This window comes from Staurois parvus, unplaced genomic scaffold (assembly GCF_062004578.1).
Source record: "Staurois parvus isolate SC_StPar_1 unplaced genomic scaffold, SC_StPar_1.0 ptg000019l, whole genome shotgun sequence".
In the NCBI taxonomy this organism is placed as follows: domain Eukaryota; kingdom Metazoa; phylum Chordata; class Amphibia; order Anura; family Ranidae; genus Staurois; species Staurois parvus.
In genome coordinates, this window is record NW_028317815.1 from 10,613,718 (window position 1) to 10,636,855 (window position 23,138).

Consider the following 23,138-nt stretch of genomic DNA (forward strand, 5'->3'; position numbering starts at 1 on the left):
CACTAAAGGGCACTGATAGGCAGTACTAATGAGGTGGCACGGATAGGCGGCACTGATAGACAGCACTAATTAGGTGTCACGGATAGGCGGCACTAATATGCGGCACTGATAGGTGACACTGATGATGGGTACTGATAGACGGCACTGACTGGCATCACTGCTGGGCACTGACTGGCGGCACTGACTGGCACAACCCCTGGGCACTGACTGGCGGCACTGACTGGCACAACCCCTGGGCACTGACTGGTGGCACTGACTGGCAGCACCGCTGGGCAGCACAGGTGGGTGGGCACAGGTGGGTGGCACAGGTGGGTGGGCACAGGTGGGTGGCACTGCTGGGCACATGTAGGTGGCACTTCTGGGCACAGGTAGGTGGCACTGCAGAGTGGCACAGGTGGGTGCACTGCTGGGCACAGGTGGGTGCACTGCTGGGCACAGGTGGGTGCACTGCTGGGCACAGGTGGGTGATCTGCTGGGCACAGGTGGGCAGAGCTAGTGGGCGCACTGCTGGGCACAGGTGGGCGGAACTTGCGGGTGGCACTGCTGGGCACTGATCATCAGGGCACTGATCATCAGTGCCCTGACGATCGGTGCCGATCCCTGCTCTGACAACTGCCGGTTCTCGGCAGTACTTTCCTCACGATCTGACAGCGTGAGGAAAGTGCAGCCGAGAACCGGCACTTGCATTTCCCTCTGATCAGTGTGTCATTGGACACCGCTGATCAGGTGGTAAAAGGCCTCTGTGATTGGCCTTTTACCACATCACGTGATCAGCTGTGTCCGTAGGACACAGCGATCACGGAGATCGCCGGGTGCGCGCAGGAGAGCGCGTTCTGGGGGGACGTCATATGACGTCCACTCAGAACTGGCCGGCCGCAGTGAAGCCGTCATTCGGCTATCTGCGGTCGGCAGGTAGTTAAAGAAAAACTGTAAGATATTGCACACCTTTTGTTTTGATGCACTTGGAATGTGTTTAGGAAAGTTGTACTGATTAATGTTATCACAACCCATCGCTAGGAGGGTGCTAGGGTGTGTTGAATCATCCACACAATTTCCTCCAGCATCTTCATAAATGCACCTGCCTGGACCACACATTGCTTTGCAAAACTACATCAAGCTACCCTGGATCAATGAAAACTTGCAAAGCAATGTGAGTGGGTAGGGACTTGCTGCACAGAGATAAAGTGGCTCAGAGCTGTAAGTTGTGATGATTTTCTTATAGTTCTGGCTGCACGGGCTCTCCCAGGGCTGTCATACTGAAAGATTAATATTCCCTGAGGCACAGAACCCTCCCTGCCCTGCACATCTATCACAACAGTGGATGCAAGAGGCAGGGGATGTGGACAATTGCTCTAGCCTGGCAGCAGCTTGAACTCATCATCTCTGGGCTCAGATTCCTAAGGAATGAATTGAGGAAAATGGGTCCTGATCTTCCAACTTAGAAATTGTTTGCACTGCAGTGATTTTAATTTCATACCACAGCCTGTGCTCTATAGTGGCCCCTGTGTAGATTCAACAACCAAGGACAACAATTGTTTTTAATGAGGTGGGGGTGTAGTTGAGTTCCTGCACCTATTCTTTCAGAAAAAAAGCTCTGACCACCAGTATACAGGGGAGACTGACCATCAGTATGCAGGGGCACTGACTACCAGTAAACAGAGGGCATAATGATCACCATTATACAGAAGGCACACTAACCACCATTGTGCAGATGCAAAATGACCACCAATGTAAGGGTAAGGAGACACACTGAGTATTGACCACCAATATTAGAGGGCACACTGAGAAATGTTGTATATAGGCCTGATTCCCACACTGTTGTATGTAGGCTTGACCCACACACTCCATATGCTATATAGTGCTGACCTCTTCACTTTATTCGCTATGTTGTATGTTGCACAATGAAGGGGCATACTGATTGCTATACTGTTGTCTTCTTTTATTATACAGTTTTGGGGGCTAATTAATGTGTAGTACTGGACGTTAATTATTGTGCTGTGCTTGGGTTTGGGATGTATTATTGTCATGCTGGCTCATGCTGAGGGTTTTATTGTGTTCTGATGGATCATTATTGTGCCGTGCTGGGGGTTTGTTGCTGTGTACTGACAAGGGTCAGGATTGCTTTCTAATTACTAATAGATTTCAGCTGGTGTCTTGGCTTTGTGTGCCTTTTTTCCACCTCCCTTTATTCATGCGTCTAATACTTTTTCCGTGTGTCATTCCTCTTTTTTACACATACCATATTTTCCGGCGTATAAGACGACTTTTTACCCCTTGAAAATCTTCTCAAAAGTCAGGGGTCGTCTTATACGCCGGTAACGGCATGCTGACACTTTTTAGGGGGGCGGCGCGATGCCGCCGCCGCCCCCCCCCCTTCCAACAGAAGGGACACTAAGTACAGGGGTGGGCAGGGGCTGCTGTCTCTTACCTGGCTCCGGTCCCACGACGATCCGGTCCAGGAAGCGCGGCTGCTCCTTCCTTCGGTTCGTCCACTGGATGTTCGCGCGGCTGCTCGGCTCCGCCTCCCCACCGGTGATTGGCCGCCAGAACTGTAGCTCAGGAAAGGCACACAGGCGGCCAATCACCGGCGAGGAGGCGGAGCTGAGCGGCCCCGCGAAAATCGAGTGGAGATGCAGGTAAGTGTGCCGTGCTTAGGTGCTGCTGCAACCACATATGCTGGCTGCAGCAGCACCGTACTGGAACAGGGGTCAGCAAGTGTCAGTGGGAGGAATACTGCCCCATCGTTGGTGTCACTGATACCAATGATGGGGCATTATTCCTCCCACTGACACCAACGATGGGGCACTTTTCCTCCCCCCCACTGACACCAACGATGGGGCACTATTCCTCCCCCCCCACTGACACCAATGATGGGGCACTATTCCTCCCCCCCCCCCCACTGACACCAATGATGGGGCACTATTCCACCCCCCCCCCCCTGACACCAATGATGGGATACTATTCCTCCCACTGACACCAAAGATGGGGCACTATTCCAGTGACACCAATGATGGGGCGCTATTCCCCCCAATGATACTAATGATGGGGCACTATTCCTGCCACTGACACCAATGATGGGACACTATTCCTCCCACTGATACCAATGATGGGGGCACTATTCCCACTGACACCAATGATGGGACACTATTCCTCCCACTGACACCAATGATGGGGCACTATTCCTGCCACTGATACTAATGATGGGGCACTATTCCTGCCACTGATACCAATGATGGGGCACTATTCCTCCCACTGACACCAATGATGGGGCACTATTCCTCCCGCTGACACCAATGATGGGGCACTATTCCTCCCACTAATATCAATAATGGGGCACTATTCCTCCCACTGACACCAATGATGGGGCACGATTCTTCCCACTGGTGTGTACTGGAAGAGGGGTAGTCTTATACGGCGAGTATAGCCCAAACACTACATTTTAAACAGGAAAAGTAGGGGGTCGTCTTATACGCCCAGTCGTCTTATACGTCGGAAAATACGGTAACTTATTTTTTGAACTTTTTGTTTTGGTTTCTTTGTATGTATGGATTGCATGGATTGTTACCAACAAGTGGTGAAAATTTCATGTTAATAGCACCTTTTAGAAATATATTTACTGAGAAAAATGGTGACGTGATCAATACTTATTTTACCCACTGTATATGCTCCTTTAGTAAATCAACTGTGAATAAAAGAATTCCACTTTTGTATTTTTCATTGAAGCGATTTTCTGGAAAAGTGTTGGCTTAAGGCAGTGTTTCTCAACCTTTTTCCAGTCAGGGTGCTCTTTAAAGGTATTTTCAGTCTCCACGTATCCCAGCCTAAGGCTTGGTTCACATTACTGTATGTCAGGGAACGCGTGCAAATTGTCCACGTTTCTGACATGCAGACAAATGTACTGCTCTTTATAGCAGACTAGCAGGAGTGTCATTCTCAATGGTACCTCCATGCATTAATAATTACTGTGCATTTTCAGTGTAGCACATTTTTAGGAAAAGGGTTGGGACTTTTCTGTATGTTTCTGCAGGTAGAGAAGCCTATTAAAATGAATGTGCTGCCCAGCATGCAGCCGCACAGATGTGAACCCAGCCCTCAGCACATGTGCTGTTGGAGGATGGTAAAACCATGTGGTTAAGCTGCGTTTTCAACACCCCCAACTGCTGCTCCTTTAGCTGAAAAGACAATAGCCAGGGATGTACACATGTTGTGGCCATGGCTGGAAGTATACCCCCTTGCACATGGTTGTGGTACAGTGATGCTGCCTTTGAGGCATTTAAACAGGAGGTAACATATTGCATTTTAACTGCCTGTCATATGCCTCTGATAAGTGATCTGTTCATGGATTGCTTTTTAGAGGAGCGTCAGTCATTGCTGCTTTTATGAACGAGCCCTAAAAACACACACATACATACATACATACATACATACATACATACATACATACATGTATACCCACACTCGCACAGACATATACAGTTGTGTTCAAAATAATAGCAGTGTGTTGAAAAAAGTGAATAAAGCTCAAAATCTTTCTAATAGCTTTTATTTCCATAAACACAAATGCATTGGGAACACTACACATTCTATTCCAAATCAAAACATGAAGAAAAATATATCAAATTTGTGTTGTTCCTCTAAAAAAATTTAAGAAAAGTGAATATTAGACTGTTCAAAAAATAGCAGTGTTTGTATTCTTTACAGACTCAAACATTCACTATATAAACTGAAAAATGTTTGAAGATTTTGCTTTCTTTTGAATCACTTAATTAATAATTAGTTGTATAAGCACTGTTTCTGAGAACTGCTGTACATCTGTGTTGCATGGAGTCAACCAACTTCTGGCACCTGTGAACAGGTATTCCAGCCCAGGATGATTGGACTACATTCCACAGTTCTTCTCTATTTCTTGGTTTTGCCTCAGAAACTGCATTTTTGATGTCACCCCACAAGTTTTCTATTGGATTAAGATCCGGGGATTGGGCTGGCCACTCCATAACATCAATCTTGTTGGTCTGGAACCAAGATGTTGCACGTTTACTGGTGTGTTTGGGGTCGTTGTCTTGTTGGAACACTCATTTCAAGGGCATTTCCTCTTCAGCATAAGGCAGCATGACCTCTTCAAGTATTCTGATGTATTCAAACTGATCCATGATCCCTGGTATGCGATAAATAGGCCCAACACCGTAGTATGAGAAACATCCCCATATCATGATGCTTGCGCAACCATGCTTCACTGTCATCACAGTGTACTGTGGCTTGAATTCAGTGTTTGGGGGTCGTCTAACAAATTGTCTCCGGCCACTAGACCCAAAAAGAACAATCTTACTTTCATCAGTCCACAAAATGTTGCGCCATTTCTCTTTAGGCCAGTCAATGTGCTCTTTGGCAAATTGTAACCTCTTCAGCATGTCTTTTTTTCAACAGTGGGACTTTGCGGGGGCTTCTTGCAGATAGCTTGGCTTCACATAGGCGTCTTCTAATTGTAACAGTACTCACAGGTAACTTTAGACCTTCTTTGATCTTCCTGGAGCTGATTGTTGGCTGAGTCCTTGCCATTTTGGCTATTCTTCTATCCATTCAAATGGTAGTTTTTCGCTTTCTTCCACGTCTTTCAGGTTTTGGTTGCCATTTTAAAGCATTTGCGATCATTTTAGCTGAGCAGCCTATCATTTTCTGCACTTCTTTATGTTTTCCCCTCTCCAATCCAACTTTTTAATCAAGGTATGCTGTTCTTATGAACAATGTCTGGAACGACCCATTTTCCTCAGAATTTCAGAGAGAAATGCACTGTAACCAGCATGTACAACATTTGCTGCCTTCCTTCCTTAAATAAGGGCAATAATTGCCACCTGCTTTTCAAAGAATGAATGACCTCATTAATAGAACTCCACACTGCTATTATATTGAACATGCCCCTTTCAATTAGTGATTCAATGACACAGAATCAGCAGCATGCATGTCATGACTGTTAGGTCTGTTGGATTTCTATTACTCTACTACACCTGCTAGTAAATTATTTGCCATGTAGAAATATCATTTCTACAAAAAACAGTGATTGATCAGGTTAGTGATGTCTGACTGCTATTATTTTGAACACAACTGTACATATACACACCTAATTACACACACACACCCACACACACACACACACACACACACACACACACTACAGTAAGGCATCTGCGCTTGCCCCAGATACTGCACTTCTGGGTACTGCTCTGTAGGAGGAAGCGGAGAGCGCAGATCTCAGGAAGCCACCTCCCCCTTCCACTGCCTTCACTTTACTGTCGTAACCGAACTCCTGTTGTGCCAATGTATAGTACTTCAGAGGAGGTGCAGGAGCTTGTTTTGGATCTGACAGCCTTTCTCAAACAGGATGCCACGGCACCCTTGATGAACCAGACATGGTGCACATCTGTATGTATCAATATCACAATGTCTCATTCTAAGTTGCATATTTATCCTTTTGTAATCTTTTAGAACAAGAAGAGAACTGGAAAACTGTCAAAGGAAAATTCATGGCAATTAACGTGGCTGTCATGAGCTGTGCCTGTCCTCGCAGCCCAAAAGGTCTGTCACCAGCAGCTCACTTGGCAGATGGAACTGCAGATCTCATTTTAGTCCGTAAATGCTCAAGGTTAAATTTCCTACGGCACCTTATCAGACACACAAAAAGCAATAGTGATCAGGTATTGATTTTTCAAATAAATTCAACATTTCAAATGTGTTTTGGTACAGGATTATTAATATTATTATTATACAGGATTTATATAGCGCCAACAGTTTGTGCAGCGCTTTGCAATATAAGGGAGAAAGTACAATTACAATACATTTCAGTACAGAAGGAATAGGAGGGCCCTGCTCGTGGAGCTTACAATCTAAAGGATCAAAGGCATAACTATAATGAAAAAAAAAAAGCAAACAGTATGACTGCTTTAAGGCTCAACTGAAAGGAGTCTTTGTACTGCCTTTTTAGTAATTAATGCAAGTACAGTAGCAATATTTGTCAAATAGATTTGTAATCGGGGAATCTAAATATGGTTTTGATACCTTTTTAAAATTGCTTTGAACTCAACTGGGATTCTCTTAACACCTGATATTGTATAGAGCAGCAGGAGCCTTTACATTTTTTTAACCATATAGCTCATTTTTCTTTTGAGTAAAACAAAAAAACTGATACATCTGCATTAATTATAGATCTGATTTTCCTTAGTGGAGTTTCTGCGCATTTGTTTGACTGTACCTTTGTGTTCTTTAAAAGTTAAAACACAGAGTAAACATGTTGTTTCCCTTTTTTCTTTTCTGTCTTAGTTTGACTTTCCATTTGTTGATGTCTACCGGATAAAGACTTTTCAGTTTGCGCCAAAACATTCTGAAGAAAATGATTCTGAGAGCACTGATTTGGGAAACATTGGAAAAAAGAACTTTGCTCAGATCTGCACAGATCATCCATCTTGTGGCTGCAGTCAGGTGAACAGTGTCTGGAATTGTGATGGGGAAACCCTTGAGCAGACTGCCATTGAAATGAGGTACAGGACAAATGTTAAAATGATACTTTACTACAGTCCAGCTGCTTTTACAACATACCTCAATTTATGCCATGGGTCTTGTAGTTGTGATCACAAGCCCACATTTTTATTAAAGTAATTTGTAAAGTGTGTGATATCCAAAGACGTATCTGTCTGAAACACAGTTGATGCTGACCTGTGCTTGATCAGCTGACTAAACTATCTCAAAAACAAGACGTTAATGCTTATAAACTAATAACTGTCATCTTGCAAATACTCCCTTTTATAATAAAAAAGGTTAACCCTTGATTCAACTCTCCACCTCCCTAGTTATCTACTGTTAATGCCACACATCTTTATCAATGTACACTGTGACTCTAGGTCTTTGGCTAGGTTGTCTTTTATAAATGTACTTTTGATCACATTTATACATGAATCTCTCTTTATGCTATGTTTTGCGACGTGATTAGAATGACTTGCATTGCGCAGATAGCTAAAGAATTTGAGTTTCTACATTGTAAAGCTGGGATGTTGAAGGAGCAAGGTTTAATGTTTTATTGTGTATTTTTAGATTACACTTACAAATACCTTCTTTTTTTTTTTTTTTTTAATCTTTTTTTCCCTTTTGGTTTCCAGGGTCCACTGTCAACTTATCAGATTATTTGCACGAGGCATTGAGGATTCCCATAAAGACGATGAAGAAAACCTAAGCAGGGTTTAATAGTGGATTTTGTTTTGTTCAGTTTTTTGTGGTGTTCCTTTGTTTATTTATTTAACAGTTTAGATGTAATCCAGTTTGAAGAAATTATTGTGAAATACGAAGATAAATATCTACTAATATTTTAAGTTTGATGTTGCTGTAATTTATAGTGATTTAATGAACTGCAGAATTATGACTGTTGAAGACATTTCTGTAAACTGAAAGATTGTTCTTACTTGGCTTTGCAGTTTTTTTTTGTTTTTTTCTGAAATGTTACTACTACTCTTGGTGTCCTATAGTTACAAGGCAAACTCCATGTGTTTCTGTAGCCACCTAGAACATATTTTAGCCAGTGCTCACAACATCTAATAAATTGTATCCTTCTTTTAGAAGTAGTCTACAGTAATCTAGAATAATAAGTTTATATAGGCTGAGGTGCATATTGTTTTAAATTAAAAATCATTAACCACATTTGCAGTGGTATTTCAAAATAACTGTGATTTCAGTCCCTTACGCCTAGATTAAGCAGATGAGGCTATATTTCTTAGGGTTCACTCCTGGGCCTGAAAATGACAATAGACCAAACAACGGTTGCAAATGGTTATTTCTGTCTTGATGATGAGAATGGTTCTTTGGCTCTATAAATATCTTTTTAAAGTCTCTCTGTTTTGTTAACTCTTATTTTGTTACTTGAGAATTATGGCATTTGTTGGAGCTAGGAAAAGATTGGCACAATAATTGTGTGTAAATTTAGCAAATTATTGAAAAAAAAAAATCCTGCTCTCGTTCTAGATGAAAAATTTTTTTTGAGCAACTTCTAATATTTAACAAAATGTTTTGCCTAAAGCGCCATTGTGAGTCATTTGTGACTCACTGATCTCACCAGCAAGCTGTGTGCAATTTTCCCAGCAGAGTTGATATTGCTGACAATTTATATGTTTGTACTGCCACATAATGTTATATTTTAATGAGATTTTTCTGGCTTAGTCTAAGCTTGGTATTATAGTATGTGCTCACCCTAATTGTGGTGACTTGTAACTGATTTAGAACATTTCCTTTGGTAACGTGATAGTTTTGTATAACTTTCTGTTAACCATAAAAGATTTAAACATTTTGCAAATAGAGGAAGTGGTTGTCTATATCAGTTTTGTGTATACCATGATCCCAAATGTATACAACTTGTATGAAAAGAATGACCCTGTTCCACTAATTGAAACATTTTCATGAAATGTTTCTTCTTTCCTTTTAAAATGTGCACTAATGAATGTAAACCTATTTGCCAACACTCATTATTTAGAGTGAGCCCAAAAGCCATTGCATTGCTGCATGCTGAAGTTTTGGTGCGTTGGCCAATCCTCTGAAAGATTCTTATCTGTTTCAAACCTTAGACTGGCTTTTGCTAGTGGTATTGCAGTACATTGATCCCATTCAAAACAAAATTATTTTTGTGTTTATTTTGTTTAATCTTTATCTTTGCAAGGACTTTATTAGAAAGCAAACTTCTTAAAATATCTTCTACAGTAGGGAAAAAGGAATTCTATAAAGTAGAATACTTGCCCCCATATTTGAAAGTGCCCAGAATTACTTAAAAGTTGGAATGTACCAGAAAATATAAATAATATATATTTTTCAAAAAGCTGTCATCCGTGCACAGAAATCTTTGTTGATCCTGGAGATCAACTTTGGAAGTTCTTTACACTATGTTGACCATAGTTTATATTGTATGAGAAGTAATTTAGTCATGGAAAGCAGATTTGTATAAGGTACTATTTTGGAAAGTCAGACTAACTTGTAGTAAATTATACTTTCAAGTTATTTGCACAGTAATAGGTTTTGTAGCGTAAAATGTATTGCTGAAATATCCTATAAATTACACAGTATTCTAACATAACTTTACCCACAAAGCCATTTAATTGTACTGTAAATGACTGGATTTAAATGTGTTTACACTTTATATTATAGATCACCAGAAAAAGTTATTGTCAGGCTGTATTGATAGTTTACCATCTTAACAGATAATCGTTCTGCAAAATAAGGTTCTTTGGTTACATAGTTATGTAATGTTTTTCTTCTAGTTTTACCATGCAACTCAGCAATGCAAAACGTGAACATTCCTGCTATTTTTAAATCATGAAAATAAATATTTTAGTATCCAAAAACTGTGTTGGTCTTTTAATCAACAGCATGTTATAAAAAAATAATTTATTTTGCTTAAATATATTTTTCATAGATTGGTCACTTACTGATATATACACAAACAGGAGCTCCACAATGCAACTTGGGATATCCAGAATCATGTTTGAGTCTTTTTAGTATATATGTTAATGTGAAAATTAAAGATTTGCTCAGTAGAGAAATCCAAAGCAAGTACAGTTGTGTCCAAAATTATTCAACCCCCAATGCTGTAAAGGGGTTTAGGGACTATAGTGTACATTTGGAATTGTATTCAGAATCAAATCCTACAAGGACGTTGTAACTACCCAAATGCAACTAAAATGACATCAATTGTTTATGTAATACAGTAGTAAATGGTTCTTATGTGGTTTCTTCATTGCCACAATTATTCAACCCCTTAAAGACTACCACTCTGAAGAACAGAGGTTCATACAGGTGCTTTCCATCAGGTATTGAAAACACCTGTGGATGTCACCGAGCAGCAATCAAGCATAATAAGCACCAATTAGGCAGCTTTAAAATGACTGTGATACTCAGCTCCTTCTAGACATTTACTGGTGTGGTTACAAACATGGTGAAGGCAAGAGAATGGTCCAGGAAGACAAGAGAAGAGGTGATTTCTCTTCACAGGAAGGGCAATGGCTATAAGAAGATTGCAAAGATGTTAAACATACCAAGAGACACCTTAGGAAGCATCATTCGCAAATTCAAGGCAAAGGGCACTGTTGAAACGCTACCTGGTCGTGGCAGAAAGAAGATGCTGACTTCGACTGCTGTGCGCTACCTGAAGCGTAGAGTGGAGAGAAGTCCCCGTGTGACTGCTGAGGAACTGAGAAAAGATTTGTCAGATGTGGGTACAGAAGTTTCAGCCCAGACAATAAGACGCACACTGCGTAATGAAGGCCTCCGTGCCAGAACTCCCAGGCGTACCCCCTTGCTGTCTCCAAAGAATAAGAAGAGTCGACTGCAGTATGCCAAAAGCCATGTGGACAAACCACAAAAGTTGTGGGATAGTGTTCTGTGGACTGATGAAACAAAATTAGAACTGTTTGGGCCCATGGATCAACGCTATGTTTGGAGGAGGAAGAACAAGGCCTATGATGAAAAGAACACCTTGCCTACTGTGAAGCATGGTGGAGGGTCAATCATGCTTTGGGGCTGTTTTGCTTCTGCAGGTACAGGGAAGCTTCAGCGTGTGCAAGGTACCATGAATTCTCTTCAGTACCAGGAGATATTGGATGGAAACGTGATGCAGTCCGTCACACACCTGAGGCTTGGGAGACGTTGGACCTTTCAACAGGACAATGATCCCAAGCATACCTCCAAGTCCACTAGAGCATGGTTGCAGAGGAAAGGCTGGAACATTTTGGAGTGGCCATCGCAGTCACCAGACTTAAATCCGATTGAGAACCTCTGGTGGGACTTAAAGAAAGCAGTTGCAGTGCGCAAGCCTAAGAATGTGACTGAACTGGAGGCCTTTGCCCATGAAGAATGGGCGAAGATACCCGTAGATCGCTGCAAGACACTTGTGTCAAGCTATGCTTCACGTTTAAAAGCTGTTATAACTGTAAAAGGATGCTGTACTAAGTACTAAGATTGAATGTCACTTGGGGGTTGAATAAAACTGATAATGCTGTGAGCACAGAAAAGACATTTGTGGTTATTTCATTATAACTGTTATGTTATATTTGTCTGACCTACAAGTGCCTCTTTAATGTAAATGTAAGCAAGATGACTGAATGATCAAAAGCAATGTCAAACTGGCCAAAACACTCAATTTCAGTGGGGGTTGAATAATTTTGGACACAACTGTAATTCAAGTTCACCTTACGTCAATTTGTAACAGGCCCAAAACTTTTCAAAGCTTTGCATAGAAAGTGTTATTGCTGTCTGTGTCACTGGGGAGATTCATCCTTTTTATTAGTTCTGGTGACCATTGTCTCCTGTACAGGAACAGATGAACAATTCAAAGATTGTGTTGTCACAGGAAAAGATGGTGAGGGGAAATCTTCCAATGGAGAAAACTTTGAATGATAAGAAGAAATATCCCCCTTGCTTTAAAGAAATCTCATGACATCAATCTTACCAATGGGACACAAACATCACAAAACAACAGTGTAGCACTAAGTTAAATTAAAATGTATGTGCAATGCAAATATATCAAAATCTTATGTGTCACCACAAATTGAAAAAATAACAGAATCCAAATGTGAAGCCAATATTTGTGAATTCAGTGGTCTTTCGATTATGAAGGCAATGACAGATGTGAATACCAACAAGACCAAAACTTCTTAATGATGAACCAACCTTGGTGTACAACAAAGGGAGACCTACTAGAATCATTTCTCCTCCAATCAAGAGTGGTCAACCAGCACTTGTTTATCAATCCAAGATATCCAGCTTACCTCAAAACCACATGTCAAATGATTGTAATGCTGCGTTATATCAGATCATTGTGCATATATACTCAGTTGGACATAGTATCATGAAAAAGAAAAACATGCTCTTCATGGTGTAATCCAGTTTAAAAGACCAATTTAATGTGGAAAATGCACTTACAATGAAAAGACAACAATCAGGCACTTCTTCTCATATAAACAACTCTTATTCCAGAATCCAAGATGGCTACAGCAGGATCACGTAAGTGTAGTGGCATGTGTTCCCTCTCTGCTCCAATGGAACACAAACTGCAAGAAAAACTGCTTACATTTTTTGTTTTTTTTACATTTTATTTGCATTATTAACCAGTTGCCCTCTGCCCTATAGCAGAAATACTGCTACAGGCTGCGCAAAGTCACGTGTATATATACGTGATTTGCATTTTTGGGTAGGGGGCATGCACACAGCCCTACCACACCACCATTGGCGGCTACAGATGTCAATCACCGGGTCCTGGCCGGAGATTCTCCGCCGGAACCCGACGATCACCGAGAAACAGTGATGGTCCTGGCAGCAATAACATGCTGCTGTGTATTTCCCAAGTAAAACAGCACACAGTTAACCCTTTGATTGCCCCAGATCCTAACCTCTTCCTGCCCAGTATCATTAGTACAGTATCAGTGCTTAATATTGGCACTGATCGCTGTATTAATGTCAGTGGCAGTCAGTTCCCACCCAGTGTCAATGCCCACCGCAGTCCCGCTATAAGTCGCTGATCGCCACCATTACTGGTATAAAAATTTTTTAATTTCAGTATATATACTGCCATTTGTAGACGCTATAACTTTCATGTAAACTATTTAATTTACATATATTGGGATTCTGTTTAGCAAGGACGTAGCAGAATACATTTTGGCCTAAATTTATGACAAAATTAGATTTTTAAAAAATTTTCTTTACTGGACACGTTTTATACCAAAAAGTCAAAAATATAGTTTTTTCTTTTTTTTTTAATATTTCACAGGTGATCAAATACAACCGAAAGAAAGCTTTATTTGTGTGAAAAAAGGACATCATTCATTTGGGTTCAGCATTGCATGACCGCACAATTTTCACTTAAAGTAACACAGCGCTGTATCGCAAAAAATGGCCTGATCAGGAAGGGGTGTAAATCCTCTGGAGGGCAAGTGGTTAAATAAGCACCAGTGTGGGCAAGGTCATATTTGTTATCCAGTTGAAATTTGAATACTTTGGAATATTATGCGCTCCATACTAGAACATTATGCTATTATTTTGCAGGGGAAATTTTTTTGTGGTTTAATACTGCTTTAACCCTTTCCCTCCCAGGTATGTACGCCATATGAACCTGACAGCAGGGGGTTTTATATATAATCCAATGGCTGCAGCCTCCGGGATTGTGTATAAAACTAACAGGCAGACTCCTGCCTGTCAGGTAGAAGAATGCAGGCGGCTCTGCTGCCACCAATCACTTCCACAGCCCCCGATTCCGGTGCATGCCCTTGCGGTTTGCATTGCAATACATCTAATGGAGCACAGAGGAGACACTGCAGGGTCTTTCAGACTCTGCATTTCTCAATAAAGAGAACCTGTCATCAGAAAGTCATCACATTGGGAACTTTGTGTCCCCTATGTGATTGAAAAAAAGTTAAGTCAAAACAAAACAAAAAATTGAGACCCACCCCCCCATATACGCACGTACAAACATAAATGCACACATCGGGGTGCCTACACATGAAAATGTTGATTACGTGTTGCATATCGCTGAGCACGCTGGAGTGAGAGCAATAATTCTAGCACCAGACGCTAAACTGATGACCTATATGGGCTTTTGAAATGTCGTCTATAGAGAATATCAGGTACTGAAGTTTGACACAATTTCATAGGTGCATACGAATTTAGGTTTGGCATGTTGGGTATCTACAGTTGTGTCCAAAATTATTCAACCCCCACTGAAATTGAGTGTTTTGGCCAGTTTGACATTGCTTTTGATCATTCAGTCATCTTGCTTACATTTACATTAAAGAGGCACTTGTAGGTCAGACAAATATAACATAACAGTTATAATGAAATAACCACAAATGTCTTTTCTGTGCTCACAGCATTATCAGTTTTATTCAACCCCCAAGTGACATTCAATCTTAGTACTTAGTACAGCATCCTTTTACAGTTATAACAGCTTTTAAACGTGAAGCATAGCTTGACACAAGTGTCTTGCAGCGATCTACGGGTATCTTCGCCCATTCTTCATGGGCAAAGGCCTCCAGTTCAGTCACATTCTTAGGCTTGCGCACTGCAACTGCTTTCTTTAAGTCCCACCAGAGGTTCTCAATCGGATTTAAGTCTGGTGACTGCGATGGCCACTCCAAAATGTTCCAGCCTTTCCTCTGCAACCATGCTCTAGTGGACTTGGAGGTATGCTTGGGATCATTGTCCTGTTGAAAGGTCCAACGTCTCCCAAGCCTCAGGTGTGTGACGGACTGCATCACGTTTCCATCCAATATCTCCTGGTACTGAAGAGAATTCATGGTACCTTGCACACGCTGAAGCTTCCCTGTACCTGCAGAAGCAAAACAGCCCCAAAGCATGATTGACCCTCCACCATGCTTCACAGTAGGCAAGGTGTTCTTTTCATCATAGGCCTTGTTCTTCCTCCTCCAAACATAGCGTTGATCCATGGGCCCAAACAGTTCTAATTTTGTTTCATCAGTCCACAGAACACTATCCCACAACTTTTGTGGTTTGTCCACATGGCTTTTGGCATACTGCAGTCGACTCTTCTTATTCTTTGGAGACAGCAAGGGGGTACGCCTGGGAGTTCTGGCACGGAGGCCTTCATTACGCAGTGTGCGTCTTATTGTCTGGGCTGAAACTTCTGTACCCACATCTGACAAATCTTTTCTCAGTTCCTCAGCAGTCACACGGGGACTTCTCTCCACTCTACGCTTCAGGTAGCGCACAGCAGTCGAAGTCAGCATCTTCTTTCTGCCACGACCAGGTAGCGTTTCAACAGTGCCCTTTGCCTTGAATTTGCGAATGATGCTTCCTAAGGTGTCTCTTGGTATGTTTAACATCTTTGCAATCTTCTTATAGCCATTGCCCTTCCTGTGAAGAGAAATCACCTCTTCTCTTGTCTTCCTGGACCATTCTCTTGCCTTCACCATGTTTGTAACCACACCAGTAAATGTCTAGAAGGAGCTGAGTATCACAGTCATTTTAAAGCTGCCTAATTGGTGCTTATTATGCTTGATTGCTGCTCGGTGACATCCACAGGTGTTTTCAATACCTGATGGAAAGCACCTGTATGAACCTCTGTTCTTCAGAGTGGTAGTCTTTAAGGGGTTGAATAATTGTGGCAATGAAGAAACCACATAAGAACCATTTACTACTGTATTACATAAACAATTGATGTCATTTTAGTTGCATTTGGGTAGTTACAACGTCCTTGTAGGATTTGATTCTGAATACAATTCCAAATGTACACTATAGTCCCTAAACCCCTTTACAGCATTGGGGGTTGAATAATTTTGGACACAACTGTATGTACTCGGCACAACCTCGTCTTTTATATTTTAGCAAAAGTTTGGGTAATTTATTGCATTTGCCCTAAATTTCACTTTAGAGTAATTTTTACAGAAAGTTTGCATTTCCTATACCTTTGCAATAATATCTTGTGACATAAAAAAATTGGAACTTCCACAATTTTTATTCTCTAGGGTGTCTGCTTTCAGAAAATATATAATGTTTGGGGGGTTTTGTGTAATCTTCAGACCTAAAATGATGTTTTTTAAACGTATGCAAAAACTGCCCTGGCTGCAAAAGTGATAAAGGATAGCACAGCATGAATATGCAGCTGTGTGCATATCAGGGACATTCTGGACCTCATGGGGAAAAAAAAGCAGTCTCTGTTGAAGCCGACTTCAAATGCTGATAAATTGTCCTAAAAAATGGTAGGAACTAAAATCCACCCTACATGGTGATAGAGCACTGTTTTGAGATTCTGCAGATTGACACAAGTCAGAAGCAGATATGAGCACCATGTTAGACACTGCAGGTCTCAGGCAATGATGGCAGAGTTATACAAGCTGTTGTGAAGACAATTCAAAAGGAAATATGAGACCCAGAAACTTAAATACAGGCATTGGATCCTGCTAAGGATATTAGTGTCTGTTCCCTAAAACAACAGGCGAATATAGGACAAGATTATCTTTTGCAGTGGGATCCTATTTTTGAGAAATATGTTGTCCAGGAGAGAGGAAAACAACAGACCCAAATAAAGCAAGTTATACATACTCACAAACCCAGGCAGCAAGAGCTGATTGAGAGATGCAAGCAATGGAAAGAATCCAGACACAGTGAGAGCAACAAGCGTGCTAAAAATGTAGACGAGGGAAAATATTTCCTTCTAAGCTGAAGGCCGGATAGGGATTAAGGAGAGTGCATACGCAACACTGCCTGATGGCTATAGGGGATGACAACAGTATGAGTTCCTTGGGTTAAACCGTTATTTCAATAAACATGGGTGTTCAAAGGCTAAAGTTGTCACACAGTTTCCTTTGCTGCATCCCACCATTTTATCATAAATGAATAAGAGACTGGGTCACATTGATAGGCTGTGCCACAGTTCTAAAACTGAAAGTAGTCTGCAAAATGCCAAAAACAGAGGCTATCTAAAGATATATTAACCCCAAACAATAAACTCACAGGAAGCTGAACCACAGGTAAATGTCTCCTCTGAAATACCCACTATCATTCTTGGAGATTTTTACATCCCCAATAATGTGAACAACCCGGCTAAATCCCAACTCTTCAACCTAACCACACCTTTTGCCTTAACACAATGGACACAGTCCTCCACTCACTCTGATGGTAATATATTAGACCTTGTTTTGTCCCATCTTTACACTCTCTACAACCTCACAAACACCCCATTTCCTCTCTCTGACCACAATCTCATCACCTTCACAGTGTCCTCATCTTCAAACACCTATCCCTCCAACCGGCAAACAATTACCCCCAGAAACTTTCACAACTTAAACCCTTCTCTTTTCCACTCTGCAACTGACCAACTCTATGACAGAATCTCTCCCCTGTCCTTGTCTGACTTGGCCACTGCTGTATACAACAGTTTGTTTTCATCCACACTAGACTCACTTGCTTCTATAACTACACAAAGTATCAGGCCCCAACCATTACAACCATGGCAGACTGACGACACCAGAAATCTTAAAGAGACATAGCCGTGCACTGGAGAGATTGTGGCGTAAAACCAAATCTCACCCTATATAACTCTGCTTTCTTAACATACAATTCCTCCATCCATGAACAGTTCCAAATACCAGTCAATATTGGCACAAAACCTTCAGGCTTCTGCTAGAAAGCTGAACATGAAGAAGGAACTTCATCTTTCAGCATGACAATGACCCAAAGCATACATCCAAATCAACAAAGGAATGGCTTCACCAGAAGATTAAAGTTTTGGCATGGCCCAACGAGAGCCCAGACCTGAATCCAATCAAAAGTCTTTGGGGTGATCTGAAGAGGGTTGTGCACCGGAGGTGCCCTCGCAATCTGACAGATTTGGAGTGTTTTTGCAAGGAAGTCGAGATGTGCCATGCTGATAGACTCATACCCAAAAAGACTGAGTGCTGTAATAAAATCAAAAGGTGCTTCAACAAAGTATTAGTTTAAGGGTGTGCACACTTATGCAACCATATTATTTTAGTTTTTTATTTTTAATTCTCTCCACCTAAAAGATTTCAATTTGTTGTTCAACTGAGTTGTACAGTGTATAGGTTACATTAAAGGTAGAAAAAATTCTGAAATGATTTATCTTTATCTAGTTTTTTTACAGGATGCAGGGGTGTGTAGACTTTTTATATCCACTGTACATACTCAAAGTCTCTAAAAATCTGGTGAAATGACAGGAGAAAATAGATTTTACTACATGTAATGGGGTGGATTTACTAAAGGCACCTAACTGAGCACTTTGCAAGTGCAGGTGCTCCAGAGCTTACTAAGTGAGGGGAAGCTCTGCTGAATTCCATCATCCAATTATGTGCAAGTAAAATAATGCATTTTTTTTACATTTTCCTTGCATGTGATTGGGTATTCTTTGTAAAGTGAAGCTTGACCTCATTTACTAAACTCTGGTCCAACTTGCAAAGTACACAGTATATTTGCTTTACAGTAGAACTATAGTTTTTGTCATATTTTTGCCATCTATGTTCCATTGAGGAGATTTACCTTCACGTCCAGTCACAGAGTCAAAACAGGAAGTGAGAGGAAATCCCTTCAAATTAAAGGAATCCATTTGGGACTCTCGGGTCACCAGAACCAGTGTCCCCATTGGAAGATTTCCCCTCTATTACTCATACCCAAAAAGACTGAGTGCTGTAGTAAAATCAAAAGGTGCTTCAACAAAGTATTAGTTTAAGGGTATGCACACGTATGCAACCATATTTTAGTTTTTTATTTTTACTTCCCTCCACCTAAAATATTTCAGTTTGTTGTTCAACTGAGTTGTACAGTTTATAGGTTTCATTAAAGGTGGAAAAAGTTATGAAATTATTTATCTTTGTCTAATTTTTTTACATTACAGAAACCTGACATTTTAACAGGGGTGTGTAGACTTTTTATAAAATGTCAGTACACAATTCTCATTATGGTCCTGACCATAATAAATATTTAAAAAATCATAATATGTTTATATCCATGGTTAAATGCTGTTGATATTTGCAACAACTTACTTTGTCCTCATTTTATTTTCCTGTGTTTTAATTAATCGAAGTGACTGAATCAAACAGGTATGTGAAGCAGATGCCTTTCCTTCTTGCTATACCTTGCAGTTACAGTCCAATGTTTGCAGTAATAGACAGGTTTTAAAGTACAAGGAAAGGCAGAGGTAATATGTTTTATTGCCAAAGTTGCTTGGTATCTCTGAAGATGTATTTTACTCTGATTGTTTAAGTATTAAATGGTTTTCACCTGTCTAGCAGTTTTTAATATAACGGAAACTAGATATGTGTAATGATAATTCTGTGTTTCTGAAAATGTGTAGCATTTTCACATGACCTTATCTCTGATGTTAACCATAGATGCAGTTATAACTTGTAAACCTGGATCCTTGACACATGGCTGATGACTTGTTTGGGAACCAGATGATTTAAATAACCAACTATTAACTTAGATAGCTGCCATGTATTTGGGTGTAAGTGATTCTGAGGGATATTTTTTGCTTTGTTCAGATTGAGATACTGTGGATGTAATTGGAGCAGACAGAATGGAGATAGCCCTAACATTTTCGCTTTTAGCTATTTCCTCCTATCAGTTTCTGTTAGATCTGTGGTTGTATTGAACAGCTGAACAGTATATACTTATGATGGAAAATACATCAATGTTCTTTGCTAAACCCTAACCAATTTAAATAGTTGCTGAGGTTCAAATGGTATTGTTGAGGAAGTTTTTGAAGTGAGCATCTCTTCTATATCATAAAATCCCAAGTACTGTACATTTGGTTGTAAACATTTTTGAAAATATTTTACTGCTATGCTAAGAAAAAAATGAAAGGAATATAATATTGGTGACGTGGCCTGAGAGATTAGATCTTCCATTAGAAGGTTAATTTGTTGTAGGCATCTGAGATTTTGCTTGATTGAGGACATGGAACTATACTTCCCGCAAACCACCCTGATTTCACCCCAACATAACCATCTGATCAAACAAGATAGTAAAGAACACCATGAAACTGAATTGTGGAAAATTATGGCTGTGGACCCTTTATTTGGGTTTTAAAACAGAATATGAATCACCTTAATTTTACCAAACCTTTAACACTGAACACAGACCAATACCACTGTTAAAACTTCCCCTAAACCCCCTGCTCAGTCTTTCAGGACTCAGGGACCAAATATCTGTACTAACCACCAGGTACCATCATAAACATTGTCCAACCACACCTGTGAGGTGACATTACCCCACTCAGTCTTTTATGACTCGAGCACCAAGAACTGTACCAACATAAACCGTGTCTGCCAACACCTGTAGCTGCTACATAGGAAGGGAGAGGAGATGACAGCTTGATTGAAGATTCAGACTGTTGTACCAGACCACAGATACCGGCAACTATAAAGGAAAACACTTCATCCCCAGTGGTTTTTGTGATATGCTTTCAAATTCAAAGCAGAGATGATCTTTTGGCAATAGCTGCCTTCTGTTCCATCAGTGATCAAGATGTGAGGTGGGGAGGGGGAAGATGACTCAGGCCCTGAAAAATAAACTGAAAGCCAGGAGAACAATTCTGTAACTTTTATTGTGCTAATTCAATCAACGCTGTGAACCATACAGGAAGGAAAAGAGGGGCTAGTTGTAGGGGATGACAAGTCCAATGGGGACATTTGGTTAGCCCTGTGTCCCCAGCATGGGACTGTACTCCCCACAAACAACCACCTCAATTCCACCCCAGCATAACCATCTGACCAAACAAGATAGTAAAGAAAACCATGAAACTGAATTGTGAAAAATTATGGCTATGGCCCCTATATTTGGGTTTTAAGCATTATATTAATCACTTTGAACCTTTAATTTTACCAGACCTTTAACACTGAACACAGAGACCAATACCCCCGTAAATCTTTCACCAACCCATTTGCTCAGTCTTTCACGACTTGAGCACCAAATATCTGTACCAACCACCAGGTACCACCATAAACACTGTCCACCACACCTGTGGGTGACATTACCCACCAGCCAGGTTATGACCTGCCCCCCCCTCCCTCCCCTTCAACTATATTAGCGATGCTATGGCCAGAAAGATTAGGTCTTCCATTAGAAGGTTCATTTGTCATAGGCATCTGAGATTTTGCTGGATCGAGGACAGGAGGACAAGGAGAAAGGCAGGGCCTTTAAAAATAAGTAATCGTACTAAAAGTGCAGTTACACTTTAAGCAAGTGATAAGAAAGTTCAACATGAGGAGTGTGAAGAAATGGCTGGTGACAGAAGGGACTATGAAGTCATCCTTTGTTAATAAACAATTAATAATTTGTAATTTCAAGCAGTAATAACCATAATGGTCATTTGCAACAATAGTTATGTCCTAATTATAGTTACGTTGATTTAGTGGCATCATGACAAGAAAAGTTTTAAAAAACACTGATTTATAGTGATTCCATGTTTAAACTTTAACGTATAAAGAAAGGATGCAAGAAAACTTGAACTTTTACTGATCAGAGTCTGAATAGTTATAAGGGGCATATCTCATAACTAAATGTGCAGTTCTTTAGGTTTTGGGTTTTTTTACAAGCATTGCAGTTTTGGAACTCAAATTAGATGAAGACTAGGTCTCCTTGAAATTTAGTAGAACATGTTAATCATTTGTTTACTTGACAAATGGGACTGATTATGTAACCGATCTTCTGTGTTTTAGAGGCGTAAGTGAGCTAATTGTAATGTTGCTTAGTAATGACGCTAGACAATGGAAATCCTGTTATAAAAGCAGCATAACAGAGTAACAGTTTTGTTTCAAGGAAGCACCTTTCTCAAAATCATGATCATAAAAGACCAGTATTACTGAAAATCACATTCTGTAAAGTTAAGGTTCTACAACATGCCAGTTTGCTGCAAGCAGCTGGCAGGTATTTGGTATGAATACATGTATATAATGAAACCTTTTGAGTAGGAATTTAGGAATAAATATTTTTTTCATTACGTTTTAATAAAATATACAGTATATAAAATACTACATATGTGTAAAATTAATACATTATTAAAACAATGACCTCTGTCTGGACAGTGCTGATTGGCCCTGTGCTGATCACATGCACTCTTCCAAGAAAAAAAACACCTCTCTAGCAATACACACTAAACTGAGCATGTGCAGAGTTACTCTACACAATATATCTTATCCGAAGATAAGACACTGTAAGAAGGGGAGGATCAGAGAAGTCAAGATCAAACTGTTTTTACACAATGCAGAGGATTAACCCATTAGGTTCCACAGTGAGTACAACAAGCATGCTTTATTGCATATACAGATTTTACTGTTGTGGGTTTAGTAACACTTTAATTTGCTGTCAGGTGATGATTTAATTTCTGTGGGACAGCTGTAGAAAACCTCACCTGATAGATCTTGTAAGGAGAGGGGATTTAGTGGGAAAGTTAGAAATCCTTTTCTGACTCAATTGAACTTGAGTCTATTTGTTATCAAGAGCCTGCAGTGTGTTGGCAGTATGTCTCACTTCCTCTTCCTCTAACCCCAATAAAAGTGACTGGCCTTAGGTGATACACATAGAGTAAACAAATCTTCCTACACAGGTTGTATCTGTTTATCTGAAGCCACCTGTCCTGTACAGTCTTCTAA

General features: G+C 40.5%; 1 protein-coding gene across 1 annotated transcript in view; it reads left to right on the plus strand.

Annotated features, from left to right (window-relative positions):
• Nucleotides 1-10,367, plus strand: part of CERK (ceramide kinase) — a 117,274-nt gene extending 106,907 nt beyond the window's left edge. Inside the window, exons 12-14 of the mRNA XM_089684800.1 lie at nucleotides 6,481-6,689; nucleotides 7,312-7,529; nucleotides 8,145-10,367. Coding sequence (XP_089540926.1) covers nucleotides 6,481-6,689; nucleotides 7,312-7,529; nucleotides 8,145-8,229 — 512 coding nt within the window. The 3' untranslated portion in view covers nucleotides 8,230-10,367. The remainder of the gene's footprint in view (nucleotides 1-6,480; nucleotides 6,690-7,311; nucleotides 7,530-8,144) is intronic.
• Nucleotides 10,368-23,138: the final 12,771 nt, after the last annotated feature.